Raw genomic sequence first — 24,540 nt, forward strand, 5'->3', positions numbered from 1 at the left:
AGGGGATTTGAATGAGGAAGGGGCGGATTGTGTGAAGTAGGTGGGGTTGGGTAGGGGGACGGATGAAGAGGTGGGGGATGGGGTTGGGGTTGGGGATTGAGGGGGGGATTAGGGAGGAGGGGGTTGTTGGGCGAGGTTGAGGGAGAAGGGGGGGGAATATGATACCATGGGTTTTTTGGCGTTGGAAGCAGGAAAGAGTACACCTTACTGTATGGGCTTGGGATGGGAATTTTTATGGGCCTGGTTTTGATGGTTGGTGGAAGGGGCCGCTGGAAAATAAGGATGGGGGAACAGGGACAATTGCCTTATACAGAGTTACCTAAGGTACCTATACATGGAGGAAGCGAGCAAAAGATTATGAGTAGACCTTTTTTTAAAGGTGAATTGTAGAAAGAGTACTACTACTACTACTACTACTACTACTACTACTACTACTGTCGATATGGCTATGTGATGTGCGTGTAAAACGAGAATAGATGCAGGGCAGTGAACAAGACATAGTACAACAAGGTTCTTCTCTCTCTCGGCATTGATACAAAGAAAACCACACTTAGAAAGTGTAAAACAAAAAAAGAAGAAGACTCTTTGCTTTCCCACCTCCTTGAATCCCCGTTTACCCGGAAAACAAAAACAGACTTTATCTACACGTGCGCCATGTTTTTCTTGCCTATTTGGTATCTTAAACTGCAGAACCCTCCTTGGGGTTTGGAATATAAGAACAAGGAAAGGATGATAGTGTATGGGGGTATTTTTATTTAGGGTGACGTATTCAAAATCCAAAAGCAAAGAGTCAGAACTCAACAAAAAACTGGGTTTCTCCCTCCGTCTCTGTTTTGACTGGGAATTTAGGGCAAAACACAAAGATGCTGCTGCGTGGTTATATAATATAAAACTTTCAAAACCCAAAGCCACACCACACAGCTCACAAACATTATATTCAAAAACAACTTCATCAACTTCGGCCCAAACCAAATATTCTCCTTTTTTATAGGACAAGTCAAGAGGGACATGCAAGATAACGATGTCGACGACAACAACAACAAACAACAACTAATGTAGGTAACCTAACCCTCACCCCCGCCCCTCCCTCCTCACCAATGCCCAAAGAAATTAAAATAACGATTCCTCTCCTCAATTGACACTCAGTATAAAAAAACCACAGTTTCAGCAAGCAAAAACAATAATCATTTGACATCACTTCCCGCTGCTTTGCTCAAACTTTCTTTCTTCTTGTGCAAGAAAAACCAAAAAAAGGGGGTGTATAAAACACAAACGCCCCAAGTTTCCTAGTCACCAATAAAAAAAAAGGAACAAGCAAGAGCAGCAGCAGCAAAATTCCAAATTCCCCCCCCCCAAAAAAAACAAGACAACCAGATATCACAAAAACAAAAAAAGCAAACCAAAAGCAGTCAAGACGCCTCGACACCACCGCCAAGTCAGAGAGAGAGAGAGCCAATATAGCAAGCCCATCCGTACACAATTCCCATACACATGCCCTCCCTTTTCACCCCTCCTCTTACCCCCCCCCCCCCCACAAAATCCAAGTTGCGCCAGCCGCCCAGGAAAAGTGGAAGCGGACAAAACAACAAATTAGACACAAAAAGCTTTTAAGCTCACCCCAGCCCGCCCTTTCCCCAGGAAACACATTAAGCTGTTTTTGATGACGACAAGACACGAACCAAAAAGTAAAAACGGAAGAAAAAAAAGACAACCTCATGCTGGGTTGCCCTTCATCCGCTTTTGCATCCTCGGTGTTGGGGGTTGTTTTCCCTTTCCTGGGATCCCAACCCCGTTCATCTGAGGGGTGCCCATGGCGCCCGGTGTTGGGGCAGACTGAGGGGTATCTTCTTCCTTCACTGTCGACCTTCTCCTCTTGTTACCTTGAGCAGGTGATGTGTTGGCGCTGGGGCCGCTCGAGCTAGTTCCTGGCTGGCTCATCTGGTGCTGCATCACGGGTGCCGCAAGCTGCCCGGGCGCCGGGCTGTTCACCACGTGCGGAGATCCTGGCAGTCCAATATTGGCCATGGCCGGGCTGGCACCCATGGGGAACTGGCCAAAACTGGGAGTCCTTGGCCCGCCTTGGGGCATTGGTTGCCCATTCATCCCTTGATGGGCACCCGAGTTGATCCGGCTGACATACTGCTCCATGGCGGCATAGGGCGCAATCCCAGGGTGGGCATGGAAGAAGTCGAATAACGGCGTCATTTGACCCATGATCTCCGACATCTTTGAGAACAGGCATGTTAGCATTGGACTATTCAGAGTCACCGGAGATCATCATACCTCAAGAAACTGATACACGTGCCCCGGCACTGCTCTTCCTGGACTGACATACGAGTCCGGAAGCTCAAGATCTGGCGGGGGGCCTGCAGGGGTCTTGAGTTGCTTTGTCTTGTTTTTCTTGTTCATTTCCGGAGATTGCTTGTTGTCTGGTGAGTTGAGAGCATGCCACTCCTTGACCCAGTTGTGGGCCGGCCGAGCGGCTTGAATAACCATGCTTCGGGGCACAAATTCCTCGAAATCTGTCGTGATGAACTCAAACAGCTCGAACTTTTTCTCACTGTCAAATGAGGCCCGCAGAATGCCGTCGGCAACCACGTGGCAGTTTTGATCAAACCGGTAGATGAGGCTGGCCTTGGTGTTCTCAATGAAGTGACAGTCGTTTGGTAACGCACGGTCGGTTGTGCCCTTTGCCATGATCAACTGCATCGTCTTTACCCCGCTGTCGAAGTGGGAGTGGAAGTAGCGGGGAAGAGCGGGATACTGAATCTCATACGGCCTTTCCACCGGACCCTCGGCCGTCCTCTCCAGCAGGGTGTGCTTGAAGACACCCTTCTGCGAGAAGAACATTTTGACAAAATCTTCCCAGTAGCTCAAATCATCCTGACCCTTTGGCCCCTGATGAGTGACGGGTTAGCTAACGTGAACATTGACCCGCATTCCTTTACGTGCGAGAACATACCGGGAAGCCACTCAGATGCTCGCTGAACTGCATCAACTTTAGCAAACATTGCCCTTTCAGTTCCATTCCGTTGCGCTTTTGCTGCTGCTGCTGCTGCTGCTGCTGCATCAAGGCCAGGCCAGCGGCCTGTTGTTGATTGTGGACTGCTTGCGCCTGAGCCTGGGCAGCTTGAGCCTGGGCGGCTTGCGCTTGAACCTGGGCCTGGGCAGCGTGTTGGGCTTGGGCCACCAGTTGGACTTGTTGAATTGGTTGACCCTGCGTAGTCTGCGGTGTTTGGGGTGGGGCGTGGGGTTGCTGCTGAGGATTTGGTTGTGGCGTAGGACCTTGGGTAGGCGCCGGAGTCGGTGCTTGCCCGTTGGGCCCGGCTTGTGATGGAGTAGCTTGCCGCTGTGGCTGGCCTGGTTGCTGTGGTGGTTGCTGTTGCTGTGGTTGCTGCTGCTGTGGCTGCTGAGGTTGTTGTTGACCTTGCTGGGCCGCCTGTTGTTGAGCGGCCTGTTGCTGGACCTGCTGGGCTGCCTGTTGCTGGGCCTGCTGCTGCTGCATGGCGGCGATTTGGGCTTGTTGGGAGATGATTGCCTGTGGGTTCATCTGCCCATGGTTCGGGTTGTTCTGCATCTGGTTAAGCTGCTGTTGGTGCTGCTGCTGGAGGGCGATCTGCTGGGCCATGTTGACGTGCTGTTGCCGTTGCGTTAGCATATATTTCTTCCAGAGCACCTACACATTTCTCCAGCCGCGTCGGGCCTTATATCGTGGTAATCAGGAGTGTATCCTTACGTTCATGGATTGAGCCTGTTGGTGTTGAGCTAGCTGTGTTTGTTGAAGGTGTGCGGGGAGAGGTACCGGCATCCTCCTCATTGCTGCGATATGAGCAGGGTTCATCTGATTCATCTGTCCCAGCGGTATGCCAATGGGTACTTGGCCCAGGTTGTTGTATTGACCAGCTTGCTGCATCATGGCAGCCCGTTGCCGTTGCTGCAGCTGGAGCTCGGCCAGCCTTTGCTGCTGTTGTAGTTGCTGCAAAGCTGGGTTGTGGGCGTCTACACAGGCTGGTCAGTACTTGTCTCTACCGTGGTGGGAGATGATGCGAGATGACATACAAATGCCAGCAGACATTTGCTGTTGCTGGTATAGCTGTGCTTGCGCTGGGTTCAAATGCGGCATGCCGTGGGGACCAGGATGACCGGCGCCGGGCGGCATGCCACCCCCCATGAGAGCGGCGGCGTTCATTTGGGGACCGGGGCCCGACACGCCCATGTGTCCCATCATGTTGTGCGGTATTCCTGCTTGTGTCGCGCCCGGTTGACTGGGGTTGTGGGCCATGCCAGGAGCCATGGGGTGGCCGGGAGGAGCACCTGGATGTTGCTGCATCCCACCGGGGTGCGCCTGAAAGGCCATCATCTCCGGAGCAGCCGATTACCCACGGCGTGGATATCGACGTTTTGTCCCTCCGCGTTATCGCATGCGAGGTAAGGAAGAGGTCCGGTGGCGGGCAGTCACCTAACCTAACGCGGACAGCGGTAGTGGTGGTGGTGCGCGCGCGTGCCGACTAGACGGTGCGATCGCCTGGGCGTCGAGGCCCGTCGTTATCGGGGTCGGGGATGTTGTGCGGGCGATTGCGACGGGCTAGATAGCAATAGGATGATGTATGTAGGAGTGTGTGATATGGGCGGAACCTGTCGCGAGTGGTGCGACGCCCCCAAAAAAGCAATGACCAAAGGATCAGCGGCACCAAGAAGATGCTGGGCGGCCGCGGACAATAAAAATTACAGCGACAGAACGTTGGGCAGGCGTTTGGGCGGTCAACGGGCGACGTCGACTCTTTTGCTGCTGGCTGCTGCGGCGGCGGCGACGACGTGTCGTGGACAGAGGTGGTGAATTGTGGAGTTCCAGGTTTGGTTGCAGGACGGGGGGTTGGGAGTGGTGGGAGCGAGTCTCTTCTCTTCCGTGAAAGAGTTGCCCGATTGAAAATTGATTAGTACCGGCAGCACGTCAAATCTCTCCGCCGTCGCAAGACCAAGACCCTGTTCCCTGTGCCGCCAGCAATTCGTTACAAGTATAATATTAAAAAGTAGGAAGAATGAGTGATTTGTTCACAGAAATCATGACAGAAGGGCAAGAGGGCAGAGGGCAGACGCAGACGCAGACGCAGAGGCAGAGAGGGACACCTGAAAAAGAGTGGGAACCGGAAACTCTCAGGGGAGCCGAAGTGTTGCAGACAGAGGTGCAGACGGTGAGGCGTTGGAGGGTCGCAGAGGGAGAGAGATCCTGGGCACCGATCAGGACCAAGCTGCAAGAGCCAGAGCGTTCGAATGCTGAGACCCAGCTGGGGGATTCGGCCAGCCTTTTAGAGCGGGAGCCTGTTCCCGATACAGCGAAATCGCACACTCTGATTGGTCACCGGACAGCGAGATGTGCGCTTATCGGGGCTGGCATGGGTCATTTCTGTCAAGGGTCATGGTTAATCCGTTCCGTTGTGGCGGTTAGATGCAATTCGGATGTAACCTAACCTGCGAGGAGCGCAACCTCGTCTGGCCCAAGGTCACGGCTCACGCATGACCAGAAATGCCAAAGTATCAAATCATCGTGTCTCAGGTGTCCCCTCCAAGAGGCATCAAGGTGTTGTTTTTGTAGCCATCACCATATTCGGGGATGTTCTCTTTCAGCCACAGATTGTGCCGCTTCGCGATTCAGCATGCAGCTATTTTTGGGGCGCGATTGCAGGCAAGCATCTCTATCACGTGACTCGGTACACGGAAGCAAAAATGCGGCCCCACCCTCTCCCCTAAGGCTGCCCCACTGCTCCACCCAAAAATTTCCTTATCGCTATCTGACCATTGGGTATTTCTTCAGCTTCCGCAGCAGCTTTGACGCTCAATTCTCTTCTTCCACCAACCAACTCCCCAACCAGCACACTTCCAGCCCTGGCCTGCTCTCCTGGCAAAGCCGCGAGAGCGACTCTCGACTCGTCGACTGCACTCGCAACGCAATCAGCAGTTGGTTCTGCTTCTTGCCGCGCGTTTCCTGCGGTGTTCATGAGTGACAACGGGTCGAGTCGAGGCTGGAAGGGCTGGCTGGGTTGTTCGACACTATCAGGTAAGCTATCCTCGTCTTCATTCTTCCCTCTCTCTCTTTATCGACTGCTGCTTCTCGCTGTCGAATGATGACAACTTTTGAATTGTCTTCTTTTCCCAACTGAATCGACCATGAAGAAAACTAGTCTGTTTCGGGCTTTCTCCCACGGGGGAGGGCTTGTTGCTTGCCAGTAAATTTGTCTGACACATACAGCTTGAAGCACATCGATTTTGCAGAGTTTTGTTTTTGACTTTGGAGCTTGAGCACTGACCCTTCAAGCAGATTTTTCAGAGCACAATTTCCGCTTCGGTTTTCTGCTTTCTTCGACTTTGCAACTAACTACGCAGCGACTCTGCACAACAAAATCACCACAAAAGGTCAGTTTACTCCCTCTGCTCGCAGCACTTGACACACCACACCCCGATTCTACCATGATTCAAACTTTCCCACATTCGCAGTTTCCACTTGAGTCCCACCTAGAAGCCTATTTCGGGACAGATGAGGGAGCAATACTTCCTTGGATGTATGATTTTACAGAATCAAACACAGTCATCGCTCTGAGCCTTGTTTGTCAGAAACCAGTTGCTAACATTCTGTTCTGGTTTTCAGGTTACCTGCTGGCGTCGCCAATGTTTTTGATAGCTTCAATACAAGATTATTCCTGCAACTTCTGTGTCTTTTCATGTTGCGTTGCCGTGGTGACTGCCTTGTGTGATGGATGTTTTCGATTTTCAGCCTCGTGCGCGCATCGTAGTCGATGTGTCTAAGCAGGAGCTCTCTTATTCCAATCTAGCGGCCCAAGGCACAGTGATGTTGCCATTTCTCGTCAAAAAGAGGAACACCAATCGGGCGTCAACATTGTCGTTGTCTATTAGAAATGCCCAAGGTACCCAAAGGTAGTTTACTCAAGGTGAAGACTTGGAGCTGTCAAGGGCGTTGATGCCTTTCACATGATACTATCTACTGCTTCAGTTCCAAAACAACTTCGCTGACCAGTTCCAGCCAAGAGGGCTTCTGAGATAGCCTAGGGTGTTAAGAGTGAGTAGGAATGTGACATGTAGGCAAGTGACATCGGGATCAGCGTACGTGGTGAAGGCGCAGGATCCGTCGATCTGGGATCATGGCTATCCTCACCTGCACGCCAGCTTCTTATCCGGCCTGGGTGCCGTCGTCGATGTTCTAACTTCCCCAAACCTGAGACTCTTGTCAAACTCCCGCCCCTTCCTCATCATCTCCAAAATCTTGAAACTGATCTCACCCCCCTGCCTCGTGCACTCCTCAACGTTCTTCACCGCCCACCTACACATCGGGCAGGAGTTGTTCCTCTCCAACCAGCGAGCAGCACAAGACCTGTGAAACCAATGCCCATAACCAGGCAACGAGACAGGCTGCTTCAACTCATCCGTCTTGTCCTTCATCGATCCGTCCAGACAAGCGTTGTCGTTGTCGTCGTCAATCGTCGCCTAGCAGATGACACAGTCGATGGTGGTGTCCCGGTAGCTATTGTTCCCCCAAAAGTCGGCTTCCAGATCCCGGTTCTGGTAACGACACTCCTTCACTCACCGGGGAAAGCTCTGCGAGACAGTCGGCGGGCGAGAAATTATTTCCGAGTTGGCAGGGTGCATGAGGAAGCCACTCGCAGCTTCAAACTCGGCGACGTCCAACCATTCCCCCCTGAAATCAACAAGATCCATCAACCATGCAGTCATCAACCTCCTCTCCATCAACACACACCACTCGCTCCCATCCCTCCTCCATTGCACCCTCCCAAAGTCCCACAGCAATGACGGCTCCAGGTCCGGCCCAGCCGGTGATAACCTCAAATCCTGCTGATATTCCCATCCCAGTAACACAGTGACTCTGCAAAGGTCTGGCACGCCATTTCGATAAGAGGCTCGTCGGTGACTGACAAGACCCAGTTACCAGTCGTTCGAGCCGTCTCACTACTTCGCTGAACCAACGTCAATGCAGCAAATCTTTCCCCTGCGGAAATGTCCAAATCGAACTCCTCTCCACTCTTGATAACGGCATCTTTAACGACCTCCATGCACAACGCAACTGTCGTCGCCATCAGAGCAATTAGTACACGGTCGATGGCGTAATCCATCGAGTCGATCGACTCAAGATTTTGATACTCAGTGCCTGCGTAGTAATCTTGCAACATGTCACGGGAAATAAACCTATCCACCAGGTGCTTGGTTAGTCCGGATAAATGGAGCATAGCGTCGCTGTAGCCGTGCTCGCTCCCGGGTTCTCGGTCGGCGATGGTGTCGATGGCGGCGTTGGAGATTTGTCGTATGTGATCTCGAAATTGTCCGATCCGGTCACTGCCGTTTGGCAGTAAGGAATGGACGTCATTGGGACTGAGGTAATGGGGCCTCATCAGGTTGTCGTTCGCCATTTTGGAAGCGTGGATGTGTTGCTTAGTCCTGTGTGTTGAGTTCGCTGCTTTCTGACCGAGTCTTTGAAGGTGTTGATGGACGGAAGAGAATACTCAGTTGAAGATATGTGAAAACCACAGTATATATCCGCCCAGTGAAATCCACTTAAAGAAAAACCTGTTCACTCCGTGTCTGTATCAAAGTTTGTTAGTGACAAAACCCGTAAATCTCCACGCCGCAGGACCACAACTCTACCACAGGCTTCAGCTCATGGCCACCGCGTCGTCGAAGCATACTCCCAAAGCTCGTGAACCAGCACAACATATCCTTCCTCTCATACCTCACCACAAACCTACCCCTGAGAACTCCAAATCACTTGTCACAACCTTTGACCAAAACCTCCACCTCACAACCCAACCCATAACCTTCACCTCATAACCTTCACCTCATAACCTCCACCTCACAACCTTCACCTCTCAACCCCACTTACAACCCAACTCACACCAACACTGTCAATATATCCAAAAAAAAAACACGCTTCCCATTCCAACGCTACACCCCTAAACTAAAACCCCCCCCCTATCTCCCCCCAACAACCCTCAGCCCCCTCCTACCCCAAACCTCCCCAAAACCTCCCCCATCCTCCCCTTACAAACCTCCACCGCCTCCTTCCCCCCCCCCCAGCTCATCCCCCCCCTACAATTCGGACACGTAGCGCTCTCCTCCATCAACCATCGTCTTATACACCGTCCCACAATTCATCCCGTCAGCCCCCTTTCCCTTTTTCCCTCCTCTCTCAACATAACTCACCACAAAACCAATGCCCACAACACGGCAACGACACCACCCCCCCTTCCCTATCCCAATCCCGTAAAATAACCCCCAAACAAATATTACACCTCACCTTTTCCTCTTCACTGTTAAAAACTGCCAAGTAACTCCTTATGCGGGGTGAAATAACGGGCAAGTTGGCTAGGGATTCTTCCGTGGCGACGGGGGGTGGGGGTGGGGGTGCGACTTCGATTTCTGGGTCTGTGGAGAGGGAAGGGAGGGTGGAGAGGGACGAGGAGGACGAGGGTGAGGGTTGTTGTTGTTCTTCTTCTTCTTCTTCTTCTTCTTCTCCCGCGACAGAGGGGTTCGCTTGGTTGTTGCTGGTCGTGGTACTACCCCAGGGGGACGACGAGGAGGAGGAGTGGGAGGACATTCTGGGCTGCTATGTGATGTGGAGTACTGACAACCGATATAAAAAAACATGCGGATGGGGAAGAGGTTGTCGTCGTTGTTGTGAAAAGTAAAAATTGTCGTTGTGAAAGAAAACTACCCCAAAAAAGAATCATTTCCGCATCTGCGTCTCTGTTTGTCCTGCGGGAGGTGTTGGCAAGATGTGGAAAAGACAGGAGCGAGGTTGAAGGGGGGTTTACACATGTGGTAAAGGAGAAGACAGAAGGAAGTAAGTCATCGGTCGAGGGGTGGGATCATATGGCAGGTGCCTGTCATGGGCAGCTGCTTCTCTTGGAGAGTCACATCTTGGGTTATGTCTTGTCGAGGTTGGAGAATTCATATAGTGTAGGTTTGGTATGAACTAGAAAGTGAAAAACTGAGAGTTGATGAGCATGCTGTGGACAAGAACACAGGTGAAATATCAAGGTCTTGACAAATAGTCAACCCTTTTGCAGTCTATTGGACCCTTGACTATAACCCAAGGCGTATGAGCTGTGCTTAAAAGCTTCTTCATTGTCCTGAAAGATGTGTTGACAATCTTCAGAGGCAGATCAACCGTCTTCAAAGGCATTTCCCATCCTGGATCAGTGTTGCTGGCCGGCCGGGCTGAACTGGGCAGACACATCTTGAGAGGTAAATTCACATGAGTACAGAGTTGCTCTAGTGCAGCCAATGTGTATCGCCAAAAAGAAGAAAGCTATCACGAGTTTCGCAATATTAAAGTGAACCATGTCCATCTCTCTCCAAGCGTCGTCTCTTCCCAGCAAGCCACCACTTACACCCTCCTCACTGTCCAATCACCATCCAGCCCCCTGGACCCATCAGGATGGCGCTGGTCCACATCCTGCCAAGTGCCAGGTGTGGATCTGGGTCAGAACCTCAAGGCTACTTCCACGAGGCTTGAAGTTTCCAGTCGGCATCAATTTGGAATGAGCAAGTGCCAGAGAAAAGTCTTCTCGAACAAGGTTTGGACACCAAGATACACAAAAGGTAATGGTAGCTGCGAGACAAAATCAGGTTCGTTGGATTGAGCTATAGCGCGAGTCCGAGATTCACCACCAGATAGGTGCTCCCGAGGCTATCTCCAGCCCTGTTGTCAAGTGTAACACGGCTCAGGCCACACCGCCTAGTTGAAGCAATGAGGAACAAGAGGATAGGTACAGGGCAACGGGCAGCGGTGAAGCATCGATGGCGAAGGCAGAAATTCCCAGAAAATATGCTGTCTAACAAAGACTCAAATGCAGGCAAGACGAGGCTACATCGCTGAAGCCGTCATCTCTGCCGTCTGCGTTCCCACTCTTCACCAACCCCATGCCTCGATAACATAACGATAGTTCTCCAGTTTCCCAATGTGTGTGTGCGAGATAATCCCAGACCCAACGAACCGAACAGACAAAAATGCAACGCAAGAGACAAAAACCAGAGCTCTTCCCAACGTCCCCTCTCCCTCTCAACTGGTAGAAAGTGAAAGGGCCCATCATACCCGAAGTCCAGTGCCGGCAACGCCCATTAAAAACGTCTAGAGGAAAGAAAGTCGATTTAGGCAGTCTCGAAACCACCAAAGGTGTTCTCGCCCGAGTATGTGATGTAAAGGAATCTGTGGCATCATCTGTTAGTGCATGGCTTCTTGATGAACAAAGCAAACAGAGCTGCACATACCCGTCCTCATCCTTGTGCTCTTCATAGATGCTGCTCATGAGAGCAGCGGTTGGAGGCAGGACCTCATCAACGAAGATGAAGATGGCCTTCTCTGGAGAGAGTTTAATCCGTTTGCGAATAACGTAGACGAACTGGCCCACGGTGAGATCGGCCGGAACGAGGTACTTCTTCTTGTCGATGGTAGCGATGTCGCTCTTTTCAACCTTCTCACAAATAACCTAATAGAGACACACGGATGATTAGAAATGGGCTTGTTGAGATGGGTGGAGGTGAGTGAAATGGCGGTGCGACCGGTCTCGCTTCTAGGCAGCCAACGGCTCAAGACCGATGATGTCGATGATGGCTTCACCGCCAAAGAGGTTGATGGAGTACTTACGGGAATGCGGTCAGCATATTTTTGACGAATGCGCTCGGCCTCGGCCTTGCGCTTCTCAAAGGGATGCTCGTCCTTAAACTTGGATCTCATTTTGGCGGGTTGGTTGTTGCTGGCTGTCGGTGTTGGCTGGGTGCTGTGGCTGGGTTGCTAGCAAGTGCTGTGTAGGTGTTGGATGCGGCGTCTGGGTATGTCTGCAAGGTAAGAGGTCAACAGCTGGATACCTGTCTGGAGAGGAAGGTGAAGGGTGGAAGAAATACCTCTCCTGGGTGATGGAAATGATGGTTGTCGGAGGAAGAAAGGTCGAGTTGAGTTAAGTTGGAGAAAGGTGGTGGCCTTGTTAAGCTGGGGGGGCTTGCGTTGCACGGGTGCTGGCTGCTGGCTGCTGGCGGGCTGTCTGGCGGACGGAGAGGCGGGGTGCCCAGATGACTAACTAGAGTTAAGCTCCCAGAGCAGTTTAGCGCGTGCCCATCAAAGGTGAATCATATGGGGCGCTCACATGGCGGACGACTGTCACCTGCTCTGGTACCGGTACTTATGGCTTTGTGGCTTTGCGCTTGATCCATGACGCAGCCCGGCTTCTTATCGCTGGGAGCAGCCTTTAGGTCACCGAGCAGAAGCTAGACTCTTTTGGCTCACCAGAGCACGGTGAGGTCCCGGTATGAATCATCAGGGCTTCCATTTTACATTTGCAGCGAGGCAACCAAGTCCATGAACCTGTAAATACCTTATACTATCTAGATGTCCTCACGACAGAGGACGGGAAGCTATCCATGGATCTCAATCAGGACCGGGAATGCCCCGCTTTCCTGCCTGGGAGGTGTGCCTGCAAGGGACGACCCCGCGCCGTGTTCTCAACGTCGCGGTACAAGGAACATGGGGAGGCCCTTGTCCACCCGGCACAAAATCCCACTTGGGACTCCGGCAAAGGTCCCGGTTCCCAGGAACCCGTTCCGCAACTCTGGAATCAACGAAACGTTCGATTTCAAAAGCCAGATCAGCCGAGCCAGAATCGCTTCCAAAAAGGTGGTCTGCGGAGAGGATCTGTCACTCGGCACTGCCCGTAAGCCGTTAACTTGCCCGCCGAGTCTTGAAAAGTGGCCTCATGTTGGCGCCGAGCATCGTCTGATCCCAAGTACCGAATTGACCAACTCTCCGCCAACGGGCCGGCTTATATATAAGAGCTGCTCGAACATGGCCTCCCGTCGTCAAGCTGCCCGTTTCTTGTCGCAGTTCAAGTTACGTCCTCAATTGGCCTCCAGGAGAAGCCTTTCAACCTTGCCCAGCTCGACATCTTCAAGCTCGACGTTTGTGCCGTGGGCCAGATACGCCGGGTTGGCAGCTTTCGGTCTGATTGCTTCTGTGCCATTAACCTACGCCATGGTATGCTCCCTTTGAAGCCGCCGCTCGCATCTCAGCAAGCTAACAGCTATCTCCCCCCCCCCCAGGCCGTCACAGAACCCCTCAGCATGGACTCCCTCAGTCTCGCCGAGCGCGACCAGCAACAAAAGAAGAACGAGGGCGTCTCCGAAACCTCCCCCATGCGCCTCCGCATGGAAAAGTTTATCAAGGAGCAACAAGAACAGATTGTAAAAGCCCTCGAAGAGGTAGACGGAACGAAATTCCGAAAAGACGAATGGCAGCGCAAGGAAGGCGGCGGCGGCATCACCTGCTGCCTCCAAGACGGCAAGGTCTTTGAGAAGGCCGGCGTCGGCGTCAGCGTTGTCTACGGCACCCTCCCCAAGCCCGCCATCATGAAAATGAGCGCCAACCACAAGAACATCGCCCCCGACGGGGAAGTCCCCGAGAGCCTCGAGTTCTTCGCCGCCGGCCTCAGTCTGATCGTTCACCCCAAGAACCCCATGGCGCCAACGGTCCACCTCAACTACAGATACTTTGAGACGGCCAAGCCGGACGGGTCATCGGGGGCGTGGTGGTTCGGCGGCGGCAGTGATTTGACACCCAGCTATCTCTTCGACGAAGACGCGATACAGTTCCACAGAGATCTCAAGGAGGTCTGCGACAAGCACAACAAGGATTACTACCCGAAATTCAAAAAGTGGTGCGACGAGTACTTTTACAACAAGCACCGCGGCGAGGCGAGAGGGATCGGCGGCATCTTCTTTGACGACTTGGATGAAACCGTGTCTGACAAGGAGAACACGTTTGCTTTTATCCAGGACTCGCTCAAGTCGTTTATCCCGACATATGTCCCTATTGTGCTGAAGCGCAAGGACATGCCCTTTACCGAGGCGGAGAAGGACTGGCAGCAGATCAGGAGAGGGAAATACGTCGAGTTCAACCTTGTGCACGATCGGGGGACGTCGTTTGGGCTGAACACGCCTGGCGCGAGAGTGGAGAGCATCCTTATGAGCATGCCGTTGACGGCGAGCTGGAGGTATATGCACGAGCCTGAGCCGGGGAGCAGGGAGGCGAGGCTGGTGGAAATCTTGCAGAACCCAAAGGAGTGGGTGTAGTTGATGAGGGTTTGAAAATCTGAAAATTGTATTTAGCGGTTTCATGTACATTAAGTATGTAACGTCTGGGGGGAATATTGTACAAAATTTGAAAGAAATAGATTTCGAGTTCTGAGCTTCATACGTCGACGGACATGACCAGTGCACGGGGCATCAACCTTTGACTTTCAACTCCAACCACCAGCATCAGCACTTCACTTGGATGCACACTCTCTTTCTCAAAACGGATAACATCCTCTTTATCCCTTGTTAGTTTTCCACAAGAAAGATGACCCTACCCACCCCACGACACTTCCTCACCAACCTCATAAACCGCCTCCCCACCATCCCCCTGGAACCACCTCAACCCCCATCAATCAACCGAACGCCCAACAGCAACGCCCTCTCCCGCATCCCCGTCTCCCACCGCCACCTAATCATAACCCTTCACGTCCTCTTCCCCAACCTCGTCCTCCCCTCCCTCGACCTCCTCGACCGCGGCCTGGTTCAGAAACTCGCCCTCTCTGACAAGATCAAATCCGAAGAGCCAGAAGATGATCAAGCAGAAGATGTGAGAGGCGCGATATACGTGGTGTATTCCACCACCGCCGCCCCGTCCCGCAGACGCAAATCAGTCAAGCCCGACCCCGACGATGAAAGGGTGGGAAATCGAGAAAACAGCCAAAAATATGTGGTGCATTTACAGGCATGGAACTGCACCTGCGCGGCGTTTGCTTTCTCCATCGTTCAATCACTCCTGGACGAACAGCCTCCCCAAATACCACCAGAGTTACACTTGGCAGAAATCACAACAGACGACGACAAGAAAGAATGGGAGTTTGGTGGCATGTCAACTGATGGGAAGGCCCCAAACGGGGGACAAATCCCCACATGTAAACACCTCCTCGCCTGCCTCCTGGCCGAGAGATGGGGCAATGCGCTAGGGGGGTACGTAACCTCCAAACAGGTGGGAAAGGGGGAGATGGCTGGGATTGTTGCTGATGTTTAATCTTGAGTGGGGGCAGAAGCAAGAATGGAGTCGAAGAAGCTGGAGGTCAATGTGTAGAACTGGGCCTTCGTGGTCATTAGTTGTGATTCAAAGCAACACGGCTTAGAAACGAGGCATAGTTAAATATTAATAACACGCCCACTGTGTCCCCATCATCGGGCAAAATCTATGGTTCCTTCTTCGTACAATCATTTCATTTGTATGTGGTTGCGGGCTTGTCTCTGAGTCCCAGTGCTCGCCGTCTAAGACCCCTAGGTCCACTCACTCAGAGTATTTACTTCTTCTTCTCCTTGCCCTCCTTCTCTTTATCTCCCTCCCTGGCATCCCCGTTCGCCGCTGGACCACCCTCCTTCTTCTCCCCATCCTTCCCATTCGCCGCCTCCTCCTTTTTGGCCGCCTCCTTCTCCTCGGCCTGCTGCCTGTTCTGGTTCTTGTTTTCGATCAAGTCGTGGAAAGCGGTGATGGCGCGAATCAAACTGCTAAGGTAGATGGCCATGAGCTGGTCGTTGGTCTTGATGCTCATGGCGTGCTGGAGGTCACTGTCGGCCTTGCCGCCGGATTTGGGCGTCGATAGGTTGGGCAGCAGGTTGAAGATGTCTTGCAGGTTGCCGAGAATCGTGTGGTTGACGGGGAGCTCGCCGTCAAGGACCTTTTGCAGGTAGATTTGGATGTCTCGCAGGCGGAAGTGGAGGCCTTGGAGGGACTGGAGCTGGTTCGTCACGCGGGTGGATAGTGTGCCGACGGCTACGTCACGAATGTCGCGGAGGAGGTGCTCGACACCGATTTCTTCGGCCTCTTCAGCTTCGATGATGGACGGTATGTGGACAAAGGTCTTGGAAGCGGTGGTTCCGTCCTGGGAGGGGCAGTCAAGAGGTTAGCTGCTGGGGAGCAATTCGACAGAAAAGAGGCAACACATACATCCTTGATCTCCTCCGTAGCAAAGTACGCGTCTGTGGGCACGCCCGACTCCTTTGGCTGGACATCAATGATGACCAGCAATGGGTTGGGGGTGTAGCGCTTGAAGAGCTCGTTGATTTCGAGATCCGAGGCCCGCAGCTTGGGGCCGGAATGGTACCACCCTATGAGCTTCTCTCTCGCATTGACCTTCTTGAACATGTCGTTCATGTTCTCGATATAGTTATGGTCGATGAACCAGACTGTGGGGTCCTTCTCGTCTTCCTCAAAGGGAACTGTGATGATGATGGGCTCAGGTCAGCATGCGATTAGCAGCTGGACGGGTTGGCGATGAATCCCACCTGCGAAGCTGTTTGACACCCGCACATTCTTGCCATCGTTTTGCCCCAGCAGAACACCGACTACCCGCTTGCTCTTGGACGTGTTGGCATCGGTACGGTTGTAGTGGTCGACAACGGAGAGGAGGACGAGGGGCGCAACCGAGACGCTGCGCGACACCAGCGAGAGCGTCTCTTGGGTTGTGGTGGGCATGTTGCAGTGGGCGAGCAGCACTTGTCGTCGGGGGTGAGGGCGGCGGGCGGCAGGGAGATGTCAAAGTAATGCAATCGGGGCCGTGGGGTATCGCTGGTGCTAAAACAGTTGTTGGGTCAAGATGGGACTATTGCAAGTAGATTTGGTTGTTTGGGTCTCTGTTGTCGTCGTCACTGGCTTCGCTGCCTCGCCAGATTCAAGGTGAGTACCCAATCGGGCTAGCTTCAGGTGCGGGTGGGCTGCTCTGGGTGTCTGGGAAGCGCAAGGCTGTGGTCGAGGCACGGGGCAAGGGCGGGCTGAGGACCTCACCGCCTGCTTTGTTGGGCAGCTTACATCATCGTAGCGCCAGTCTGGATGGGGTTAGCGTCTTATTTTGAGCATCCTCTTTGGTGCTGGTTCGGCCGGCACTGCATGACAGGTGCGTCAGCCATGGCTTGGCAGGGCCCGGGGTTGATCATCGGCCCATATCAAGAGACAGGCCCCTCCATTCTTTCAAGTCTGGGGAACCATCTCCCCTCCAACATATTGTCAACGTCAACGTAAACGACATTTATTGTATCGCCAGCAAATATTTACCCGGGAATATCCAGTTCTACTCTCTTGCCCCGAGAACTACCCAACCAACACCGATACCATGAGAGTCTTCTCTTTCCTTATCGCGGCCCTGACCTTTTTCTCTGGCGTCATTGCCGTGGACATCCAAAAGTCGGTCCTGATCAGCTACCCCCCCGAGACCCCCGATTCGGTTGTCGACAATGCCAAGAAGGCCATCAAGGATGCCGGAGGAGTCATTACCCACGAGTACACTTTGATCAAGTAAGTTGCGGTCAGCGTGCAACCACATGTGCAAAGATTCTAACACTGTATTCAGGGGCTTCGCGGCCAAGGTTGGAGAGAAGGTATTGGAGACTGTTACTGCGTGGGGTGAGGAGTACAAGGTCTCGGTCGAGGAAGACGAGGAGGTGCACACCATGGGCGGCAGCCACATTGGAATCTGACGAAGGAAAAAAACGACAAAGGAAAAGAATCAAGTAACGATGGGTCATGAGGGGCGCCCTGAATGAGGGCTCCTTGTGCGACGATGGACTACACTGATTGGCGTTATCTGGATGGTTGGGTGGTTGAATAGACCTGCTGGGTCCTGTACACGAGGGTAGTGTTATTGGTTATTCGCGAATTAGTTCTGAATACGTTATGCGTGTGGTGTGGTGTGGTGTTGAAGATGGAGCTGTGTGGCATGGTAAGATGCTTCTACTGACTTATAACCCAACTTGGAACATCGGTACCCAAGGTTGGGGCATGAACATCCACAGCCTCGGCTTACTCTTCCAGCAGCTTTGCTCAGTTAGAGGAGCTCATAGCACTCTCGACGAAGGTCTCCATGACTACGAGTCCTGTTGGCATGGAAACAAACTACCTAGTAAAACAGATTGCCAACGCTCAGTTGGGATCACCTGCGCCGGTGCCATACATACCATTCCCGGCGTTGAAGTTCCTAGTCAACGTTAGATCCACCAACAGCCTCGTGGTTCGGATGTGGGTAACAACCACTACCAACACCTCATGGCAAACAGAAAGCTCCTATTTCCGGGTTAAATTAATGATAAAGTCAACCAGAAACACAGGAATCGGTACCTATTCATGCATTATTATGGTTACGTGGGAGGTCCATGAGCACTGTGGCCCGGGCCAATCTGTGGGGAAGTTTTGGCGCTAATCAGGCCTGGAGCTTCTGTAAGGATGTGGCCAGAGCGCATCGTCTCCGACTGAACAATGGCTTCCTCGCTCCGCATCTGAACCTCGACTCCGACCCGTGCGACCATGAAACGACAAGAGCCCCGATTCAGGCAATAACACTTCAGCATTGTATTGTAAACCACGCCTTGTACCGTGTAAAAACCATGGGACTCGGGTCCTTTGCACTCCACGTCCAGCCTTTGCACTCTTGACGTTCGCCATCACCACGGCCCACCCCCTTTAATATACCATCCCAACTTACCCTTCCTATCTCCAACATCCAGCACCTAGTCGGATACACTCATACCCTACCTAGACGGACTACAGATACCACCTACTACTGCAGGAACACAAACATCACTCCACCCCGAGGGAATACAGCCCATCTACCAACACCTGATACTGAGATTACACCCACGACTAATCCACGCCGACCTGCCGGCAGCCCGCAGTCCTGTTCCACCATGGCACAACACAGCCCTCACACCCAAACCGCCCTCTTGAAATGGGTTAATACCTTCGACACACGCCGCAAGGCCGGCTCCTTGCAGGACCTGCGAGATGGCATAATACTGGGCCAGATCCTCGAAAAGATGCTGGCCCCTGAATTCCAAAGCTCGAGCCTCATCCAGGCCCCCAGATCAGAATCCGACAAGAAACAAAACCTCGAGACCGTCTACCGCGGTCTGGCGAGGTTCCTCCGCACCGACAACCCCCTCCTTGCCCCCTCGCCCTCCGAGTTCCGAGCCATCGCCGAGAACCCAGACGACAACGCTCTCTGCGAGTTCCTCTCGGCCTTCCTCACAGCAGCCTGCCTGGGGTCTCTGTCGAGGACATACGTCCCCAAGGTTTTGACCCTTGACAAGGCAAGCCAGGGGGAGATTGCCAAGATCATCAGCCAAAAAAGTCAGCTCAAGGAGGAAAGGGAAAGCAAACGAGGGGAGGGTGACTCTGGGGAAGAGGAGGACCTCGACATTCAGGATGCCCGGGACCCCGAGCTCATGCAGGAGGAACTGGACCAGATGCGCGACAAGGTGGAAATCCTTAAGAAGCAAAATGCTGATTTGCAAACCCGTCTCGACAAGCTGCTCGATACAAGAGAAGCCGTTTTGCATGACCTGAGGGTATCACAGGATGAGCTCCAGACACTGAAGCGGACCAGGGGGCAAGATGCCTCGGTGGCGATCCGGGACATGCGCAACGAGGTTCGCGAGAAGATGGACGAGATCGACCGATTGGAGGTTTTGCTCGACAAGGAAACAGCTCGGGCGGCCAGGCTAGAAAAGGAAAACGAGACTCTACGGGCCAAGGCCGAGAGAATTGTGGAACTTCAGGACAAGGTCACGCTGCTGGAGCATGAAACGAAACAGCAGCAGCAAATGATCAAGGGACTCGAAAACTACAAGAAAAAGGCCCAGGACCTGACGGCTATCCAGCAGCGCAACCGGATCCTCGACGAGCAGGTTCAGCAGTACGAGGCGGAAATGAAACTGTTTGAGGAGGTCAAGGAGCAAAACCGGAGATTGCAAAAGGAAGTCGACGAGAAAGTCCGGGTGCTGTCTAGCAACGAGCAGGAAATTATCTACACCCTCCAATCCAAGAATGTCCTCCAAGACACCAACGAGGAACTCAAGAGAAAGGTTGAGTATCTGGAATCCAAGCGCCAGCTTGACGAGGCCACCATTAGGGAGCTCCAGGAACAACTGCAACTGGGAGATATCATGCAGCCAAGTGGCTCCGAGAGTCCAGGGGCCGGCGCGACAAAATTCAGTCTTGAACATGAGCTGGAGGGCACATCGGATCCAACGGTGGCTCTGCGGCTGGAGGTCCAAAAGCTCAAGGCCGAGAACAACCTTTTACGAAATAACATGGCTGTGGCTTCTGAAAATGAAAGACTGCGGAACGAGCTCGATCTTGCTGGTCAGAGAGTGGATCACTATCGCGAAACGGCCACGGATGAGATGGAGAAGCACGCCGTGGCCCAGGAACAGATAGAGGCACTTATTGCCAACGCCATTATTCATGAGGAGTTAGTAGCGGAACCCGAGGTTTTTAATAGACATGTACTGATGTTTGGCTATCTAGGGATGCGGCATTTGTCAATATGCGTCAACAGCTGCTCGAAACCACCAAGGAATGCGAGGCCGCTAGGAAACGCATTGTGGAGCTCGAGCAGTTGACCAATGACAGAGAGCGGGAAATTATACAGGTCAAGGCAGAATGTATGTTGGAGGAATTCTGGACTATTTTTTACAAGATGCTAACTTGGCTGACGATGCAGTGGAAGCTGTCGGACAAGAGCAGTCCGAGGCGCTCGAGGTGCTCAAGTCATCTGACGAGCTCATCTCGGCGTCTCTGCGCACCGAGCTAGAAGCCACCCGCAAGCAGCTGAAGCACAAGGTGTTTGAGCTCGAGCAGATGAAGGACCAGCTGATGGGTGTGCTGGTGTCCAAGGACAAGACGCAAAAGCGGCTGGACGATGCGCTGGCAGCAGCGGCGCCCAATGGGCAGCAGCAGGCAGACGAGGCAACGCCTGCCAAGAGCAAGAAGGAGGACGCCGAGAAGATCGAGAAACTCAAGACTGCGCTGAAGCAGAAGCTGGAGGTAAGTACCGATTCTTCCTCTCGTCTTGCATCCCCCCACGTGAGCTTCACGTTGGGTCGCGAGCGTCTCGAGGATGTGTTTGTCTCGTCCACATCATCAAAGCAGCCTCGTCCTCTCGGGCAAACGCCTCCTGAACTGTCGGATGCTCAGGGGTCAAGCGATTTGAGCCAGGCGACGGACGACAACTCCTCTCCTCTTGACAGTCCTGCTTCTTCCTCTTCGACCCTGTCCTCGGTGGATGATTACCTCGAGGTCAGGGATGATGAGGACTTGTCGTCGTCAGCGGCAGCGGGCAGGACGACGCGGGGGAGGCCACGGCTCGACAGCGCCAGCTCGCCTGGCGGTCTTGCACCTCCCATCAAAACCTTTTGGTACAAGGACAATAAAGGATGGCTTCCCGGTTTACGGAACATGTTCAACGGCTAGCACACATCTTTGCGCGCACACACACACACACACACACACACACACACACACACACACACACACACACACACACACACACAATAACTTTTAAACTGAGCTTTTTGTCTTTTTTGCCCGTCACATCCCTCCTTACATCATCATATCCTCACATCACACATTGATCTCTGCGAGTACAACATTTTTTGCTCCTTCTTTTTGGGTTGAGAATCTTGATTCACTGATTCGTGATGTTTTTTTTTTTGAAAATATAGCAACTCGAAAAGTCGGAACAAGACAAGTATGAGCTACAGAGGAAGCTGAAGGTGATGGAGAATGGGGGGGCGTATGCTGCTCAAAAGGTATGTTTTGTCTTCCTATCACATTTTTTTATCATCCCAACCTGCAAACTTTTATTCGTCAACATGTATATGCTAACCCCACCTTTGTGTGTGAAGGCGGCCAACGACCAAATCATAAAGACGTTGCAAAAGGAAAACGCCATGATCACGACGGCGTGGTATGATTTGAGCTCGAGGCTGCAGAGCAACCATGTGGTGCTGGCCAGGAGGCAGGACGCGCCGAAGAGCTGGATTAATAAGCAGAGGCAGATGGTTAATGGTGAGTTCTTTTTGGGGGGAGAGCGAGAGGGGGTGAGGATGTTGAATGCTGACTGGTGATTTATTGGTGGGGGGTTAGCTACGCCGAGGAGATAGGGAAGGACGACGGCGGTGGTGGCGGGAAGTGGGTAGTTGGATGATGATAGGGTTGGGAGGGCGTTTGGGGGAGGTAAAGGGGTTTGGACACTGGATTGTCTGGACAAGTCAGGGGTACATGGGAGGAGGCAAAAGAGGGAGGTATATTTAGAGTAGGATTTGCGATTTTTTTCTTTTTCTTTTTCGATTACACAACCCTTTTTAACTTGATGGTTGTTACTTAGTTTATTGGAATACCCCCCCCTTTTTTTTGTTACTTGATCTCTTGTTTACGGGGATGGGAAGGGGGGATTTTGTTGTTAGAGAGGTATAGATGTGATGGAAGGGTAGACAGAGCTAAGGGGTTAATGAACCGTTTGAAGATGATGTGGTATTTGGGTACTGGTATACCCCTGAATAGACCACCTTTTGTTTTTTTTTATTAAAAGAAAAAAAAAGAAAAAAAAAAGACAGCCAATGTTTCCAACTTTTTACTGTGTGGAAACCGTTGAATTTGTTTTTATGTGGGATAGGTATATTCCATTCCCCAGGCCCCTATCACCCAGTATTCTCATCCCTGTACCGGATTGATTGAAACTGGACATTGAGGAACAACAATGTTGAAGGGTGGTTGTTACCATTAGGAATGTCATCTCTTCAGCGAAGGAGCGGCCTGGGCTGTGGGGTTTGTCGTGGTTGGTTTTGGGTGAGTGGGCAAGGGGATCGAGCCGGCTGGGAGGAGGGTTGTTGTGTTGTGGTGGGAGGAGGAAGGAGGTGGTTGTTTTGCCGTGGTTGGAGGAAGGGGGTTGTCTCTGTCGTGGTTGGTTCTGTTGTCGTGGCTGTTTATATCCTCAGGGTTGATGGTGATGGTCAAATTTTTTTTTTGGTGATTGTCGGTTTTGTGATCGTTTTTGGTTCTGGTTCTGATTGTTGTGGTTGTTGTTGTTGTCCTGGTCGTTGTTGTCGTCATGATCCTTCTCCTGGACGGCATGATCCTCCTCCTGACTGTTACCGTTTTTTTGGACCATCAAGGGTTTCAAGCAACAGTGATGTCGTCACAGGTGCTTCCTCTTCTGCTGCCCTGCGCCTTTCCTCTTGCTCTCTCTCTCGCTCAGTTCCGCCGCATCATATCGTACCAGAGAGCGCTCGAGGAATTCCTGCTCTGCTCTTGAGAATGCGCGGTCTAGAGCTTCCACCCGGGCGCTCAATAGCCAGGCCTACGGCTCGGCTGGTCGGTCCTGCTGTGCTTCAGGAAATAGAGATAACAATTCCGTGGTCCCCGCTCCTCTCTTGGGGGCGAGGGGCTGCGGTTTGGAGGTTTCGCTACTGCCACGAGGGAGGTAGTGGATGGCCAAGTCTGACCGGCAGAAAGGGCAAGTTGTTGGCCGGCCACTCCGGCCAAGTTCTCCCTTGAGGCAGAACTCGGATCAGGTTCGGATGCATGCACCTGTTGACGAGGTGTTAGTGACGTTTGAGGCGGAGGGTGGAGGGGGGTTGGGGGCTAACCGTGGAAGATTTGCATGCAACATTTGGTCTATGCTGTGTCCGATGAGAGGGAGGGAGGGGTATTTGTGCTCGAGTGTTTGATGGAACAGGCGGCGGTGGATGGTGGCGTGTCCGTGGGGAACGTGAAGAGGCTGGGCTAGGTGTATAAGCTTCAAGTGCTCGCCAAGATACGAGGTGAGCCACCGTTGGACTACTGAGCAACCGTTAGGACTTGTCAGATAAGCAGTGTACACGGCAAGGTACCTATCTTGGACTGTGTGAGGGTTAAGTTTTACAGATAAAAGAGTTGGACCTATTCAAAAGTTTCAAGTCAAAGTAGATACAGCCTCAGAGAGGCCGACTTCAACAACCCTTACTGCCCATTTCGCACCAAAGCAGGCACAGCATTTCACAATGCCACCATCTGATCAAATTGCAATTGGCACCAAACGGCATGTTACCACCCCTAACCACAAACAAGCACACAACCAAAATATCTCTCTCGTCTCAACAAGCAACACAGAAGTCTCCATTCCCTACCAACCACCTTCAGTACAAATCAGCCCTCAGCCCCATCCACCTCCACTTCCTCTCCTCCTTTTCAATGACAACAAGATAGATATAAATCCCCAGCATGGTCTACCCATTTAGCCATACGCCCTCGTAGATACCCATTGCCCGTGCCATTCAGACATCATCTTGTGACACACATCTCCCACTCCCCCAAATCTTCTCCCTGGCGCCGGGTCATAGGGACAATCATGTCTTCAAAGCTAGGTAGTGGTTCTCCTCTCGTCTCGACGCAAGATTTCCAGGAAGCTGATTCTGGTGTTGTTGGTTGCACGCGGGAGCTGGCCACGGCATATAGGGCAGGATAGGAGGGTATAGGGTCGTGAGATTGTTCTTGTCCAGGTTGTGAGGCAGGTTACTGGTGTGGGGAAGGGGGTTAGTATCTGTTGGCAGAAGGGGGTGTTAGGAGGTTAGGTAAAGGGGGCGGGAGGGTGGGTCACGGCGGAGTGTTTCTTGCAGCAGGACACT

At 52.5% G+C, this 24,540-nt stretch overlaps 7 protein-coding genes across 7 annotated transcripts, besides 1 other annotated feature; 4 read left to right on the plus strand and 3 right to left on the minus strand.

The window, feature by feature from the left end:
* Window positions 1–1,713: 1,713 nt before the first annotated feature.
* PODANS_3_5240 (uncharacterized protein) lies at window positions 1,714–3,658 on the minus strand (the record flags this gene model as incomplete). The annotated part of the gene is made up of 3 exons (XM_001909282.1): window positions 1,714–2,226; window positions 2,284–2,898; window positions 2,963–3,658. 3 exons carry the CDS (start codon window positions 3,656–3,658, stop codon window positions 1,714–1,716), a joined length of 1,824 nt encoding a protein of 607 aa, XP_001909317.1.
* Window positions 3,659–6,461: 2,803 nt separating this feature from the next.
* Window positions 6,462–6,563: a sequence feature (Similar to U14 small nucleolar RNA (RFAM RF00016) (Erpin: E=7.2e-09);~snoRNA).
* Window positions 6,564–11,175: 4,612 nt separating this feature from the next.
* On the minus strand, window positions 11,176–11,761 carry PODANS_3_5250 (uncharacterized protein; the record flags this gene model as incomplete). Its single annotated transcript, XM_001909283.1, has 3 exons — window positions 11,176–11,233; window positions 11,296–11,513; window positions 11,672–11,761. 3 exons carry the CDS (start codon window positions 11,759–11,761, stop codon window positions 11,176–11,178), a joined length of 366 nt encoding a protein of 121 aa, XP_001909318.1.
* Window positions 11,762–12,544: 783 nt separating this feature from the next.
* Window positions 12,545–14,145, plus strand: PODANS_3_5260 (uncharacterized protein; the record flags this gene model as incomplete). The annotated part of the gene is made up of 2 exons (XM_001909284.1): window positions 12,545–13,051; window positions 13,117–14,145. The coding sequence occupies 2 exons, from the start codon at window positions 12,545–12,547 to the stop codon at window positions 14,143–14,145; spliced, it is 1,536 nt and encodes a 511-aa protein (XP_001909319.1).
* Window positions 14,146–14,413: 268 nt separating this feature from the next.
* On the plus strand, window positions 14,414–15,133 carry PODANS_3_5270 (uncharacterized protein; the record flags this gene model as incomplete). Its single annotated transcript, XM_001909285.1, has 1 exon — window positions 14,414–15,133. One exon carries the CDS (start codon window positions 14,414–14,416, stop codon window positions 15,131–15,133), a length of 720 nt encoding a protein of 239 aa, XP_001909320.1.
* Window positions 15,134–15,407: 274 nt separating this feature from the next.
* PODANS_3_5280 (uncharacterized protein) lies at window positions 15,408–16,579 on the minus strand (the record flags this gene model as incomplete). The annotated part of the gene is made up of 3 exons (XM_001909286.1): window positions 15,408–15,986; window positions 16,052–16,323; window positions 16,390–16,579. 3 exons carry the CDS (start codon window positions 16,577–16,579, stop codon window positions 15,408–15,410), a joined length of 1,041 nt encoding a protein of 346 aa, XP_001909321.1.
* A 634-nt stretch (window positions 16,580–17,213) lies between these two features.
* Window positions 17,214–17,577, plus strand: PODANS_3_5290 (uncharacterized protein; the record flags this gene model as incomplete). Its single annotated transcript, XM_001909287.1, has 2 exons — window positions 17,214–17,395; window positions 17,451–17,577. 2 exons carry the CDS (start codon window positions 17,214–17,216, stop codon window positions 17,575–17,577), a joined length of 309 nt encoding a protein of 102 aa, XP_001909322.1.
* A 1,203-nt stretch (window positions 17,578–18,780) lies between these two features.
* On the plus strand, window positions 18,781–22,038 carry PODANS_3_5300 (uncharacterized protein; the record flags this gene model as incomplete). Its single annotated transcript, XM_001909288.1, has 6 exons — window positions 18,781–20,349; window positions 20,433–20,538; window positions 20,598–20,920; window positions 21,598–21,684; window positions 21,781–21,943; window positions 22,022–22,038. The coding sequence occupies 6 exons, from the start codon at window positions 18,781–18,783 to the stop codon at window positions 22,036–22,038; spliced, it is 2,265 nt and encodes a 754-aa protein (XP_001909323.1).
* Window positions 22,039–24,540: the final 2,502 nt, after the last annotated feature.

Source organism: Podospora anserina, chromosome 3, assembly GCF_000226545.1.
Source record: "Podospora anserina S mat+ genomic DNA chromosome 3, supercontig 2".
Classification (NCBI taxonomy): Eukaryota; Fungi; Ascomycota; class Sordariomycetes; order Sordariales; family Podosporaceae; genus Podospora; species Podospora anserina.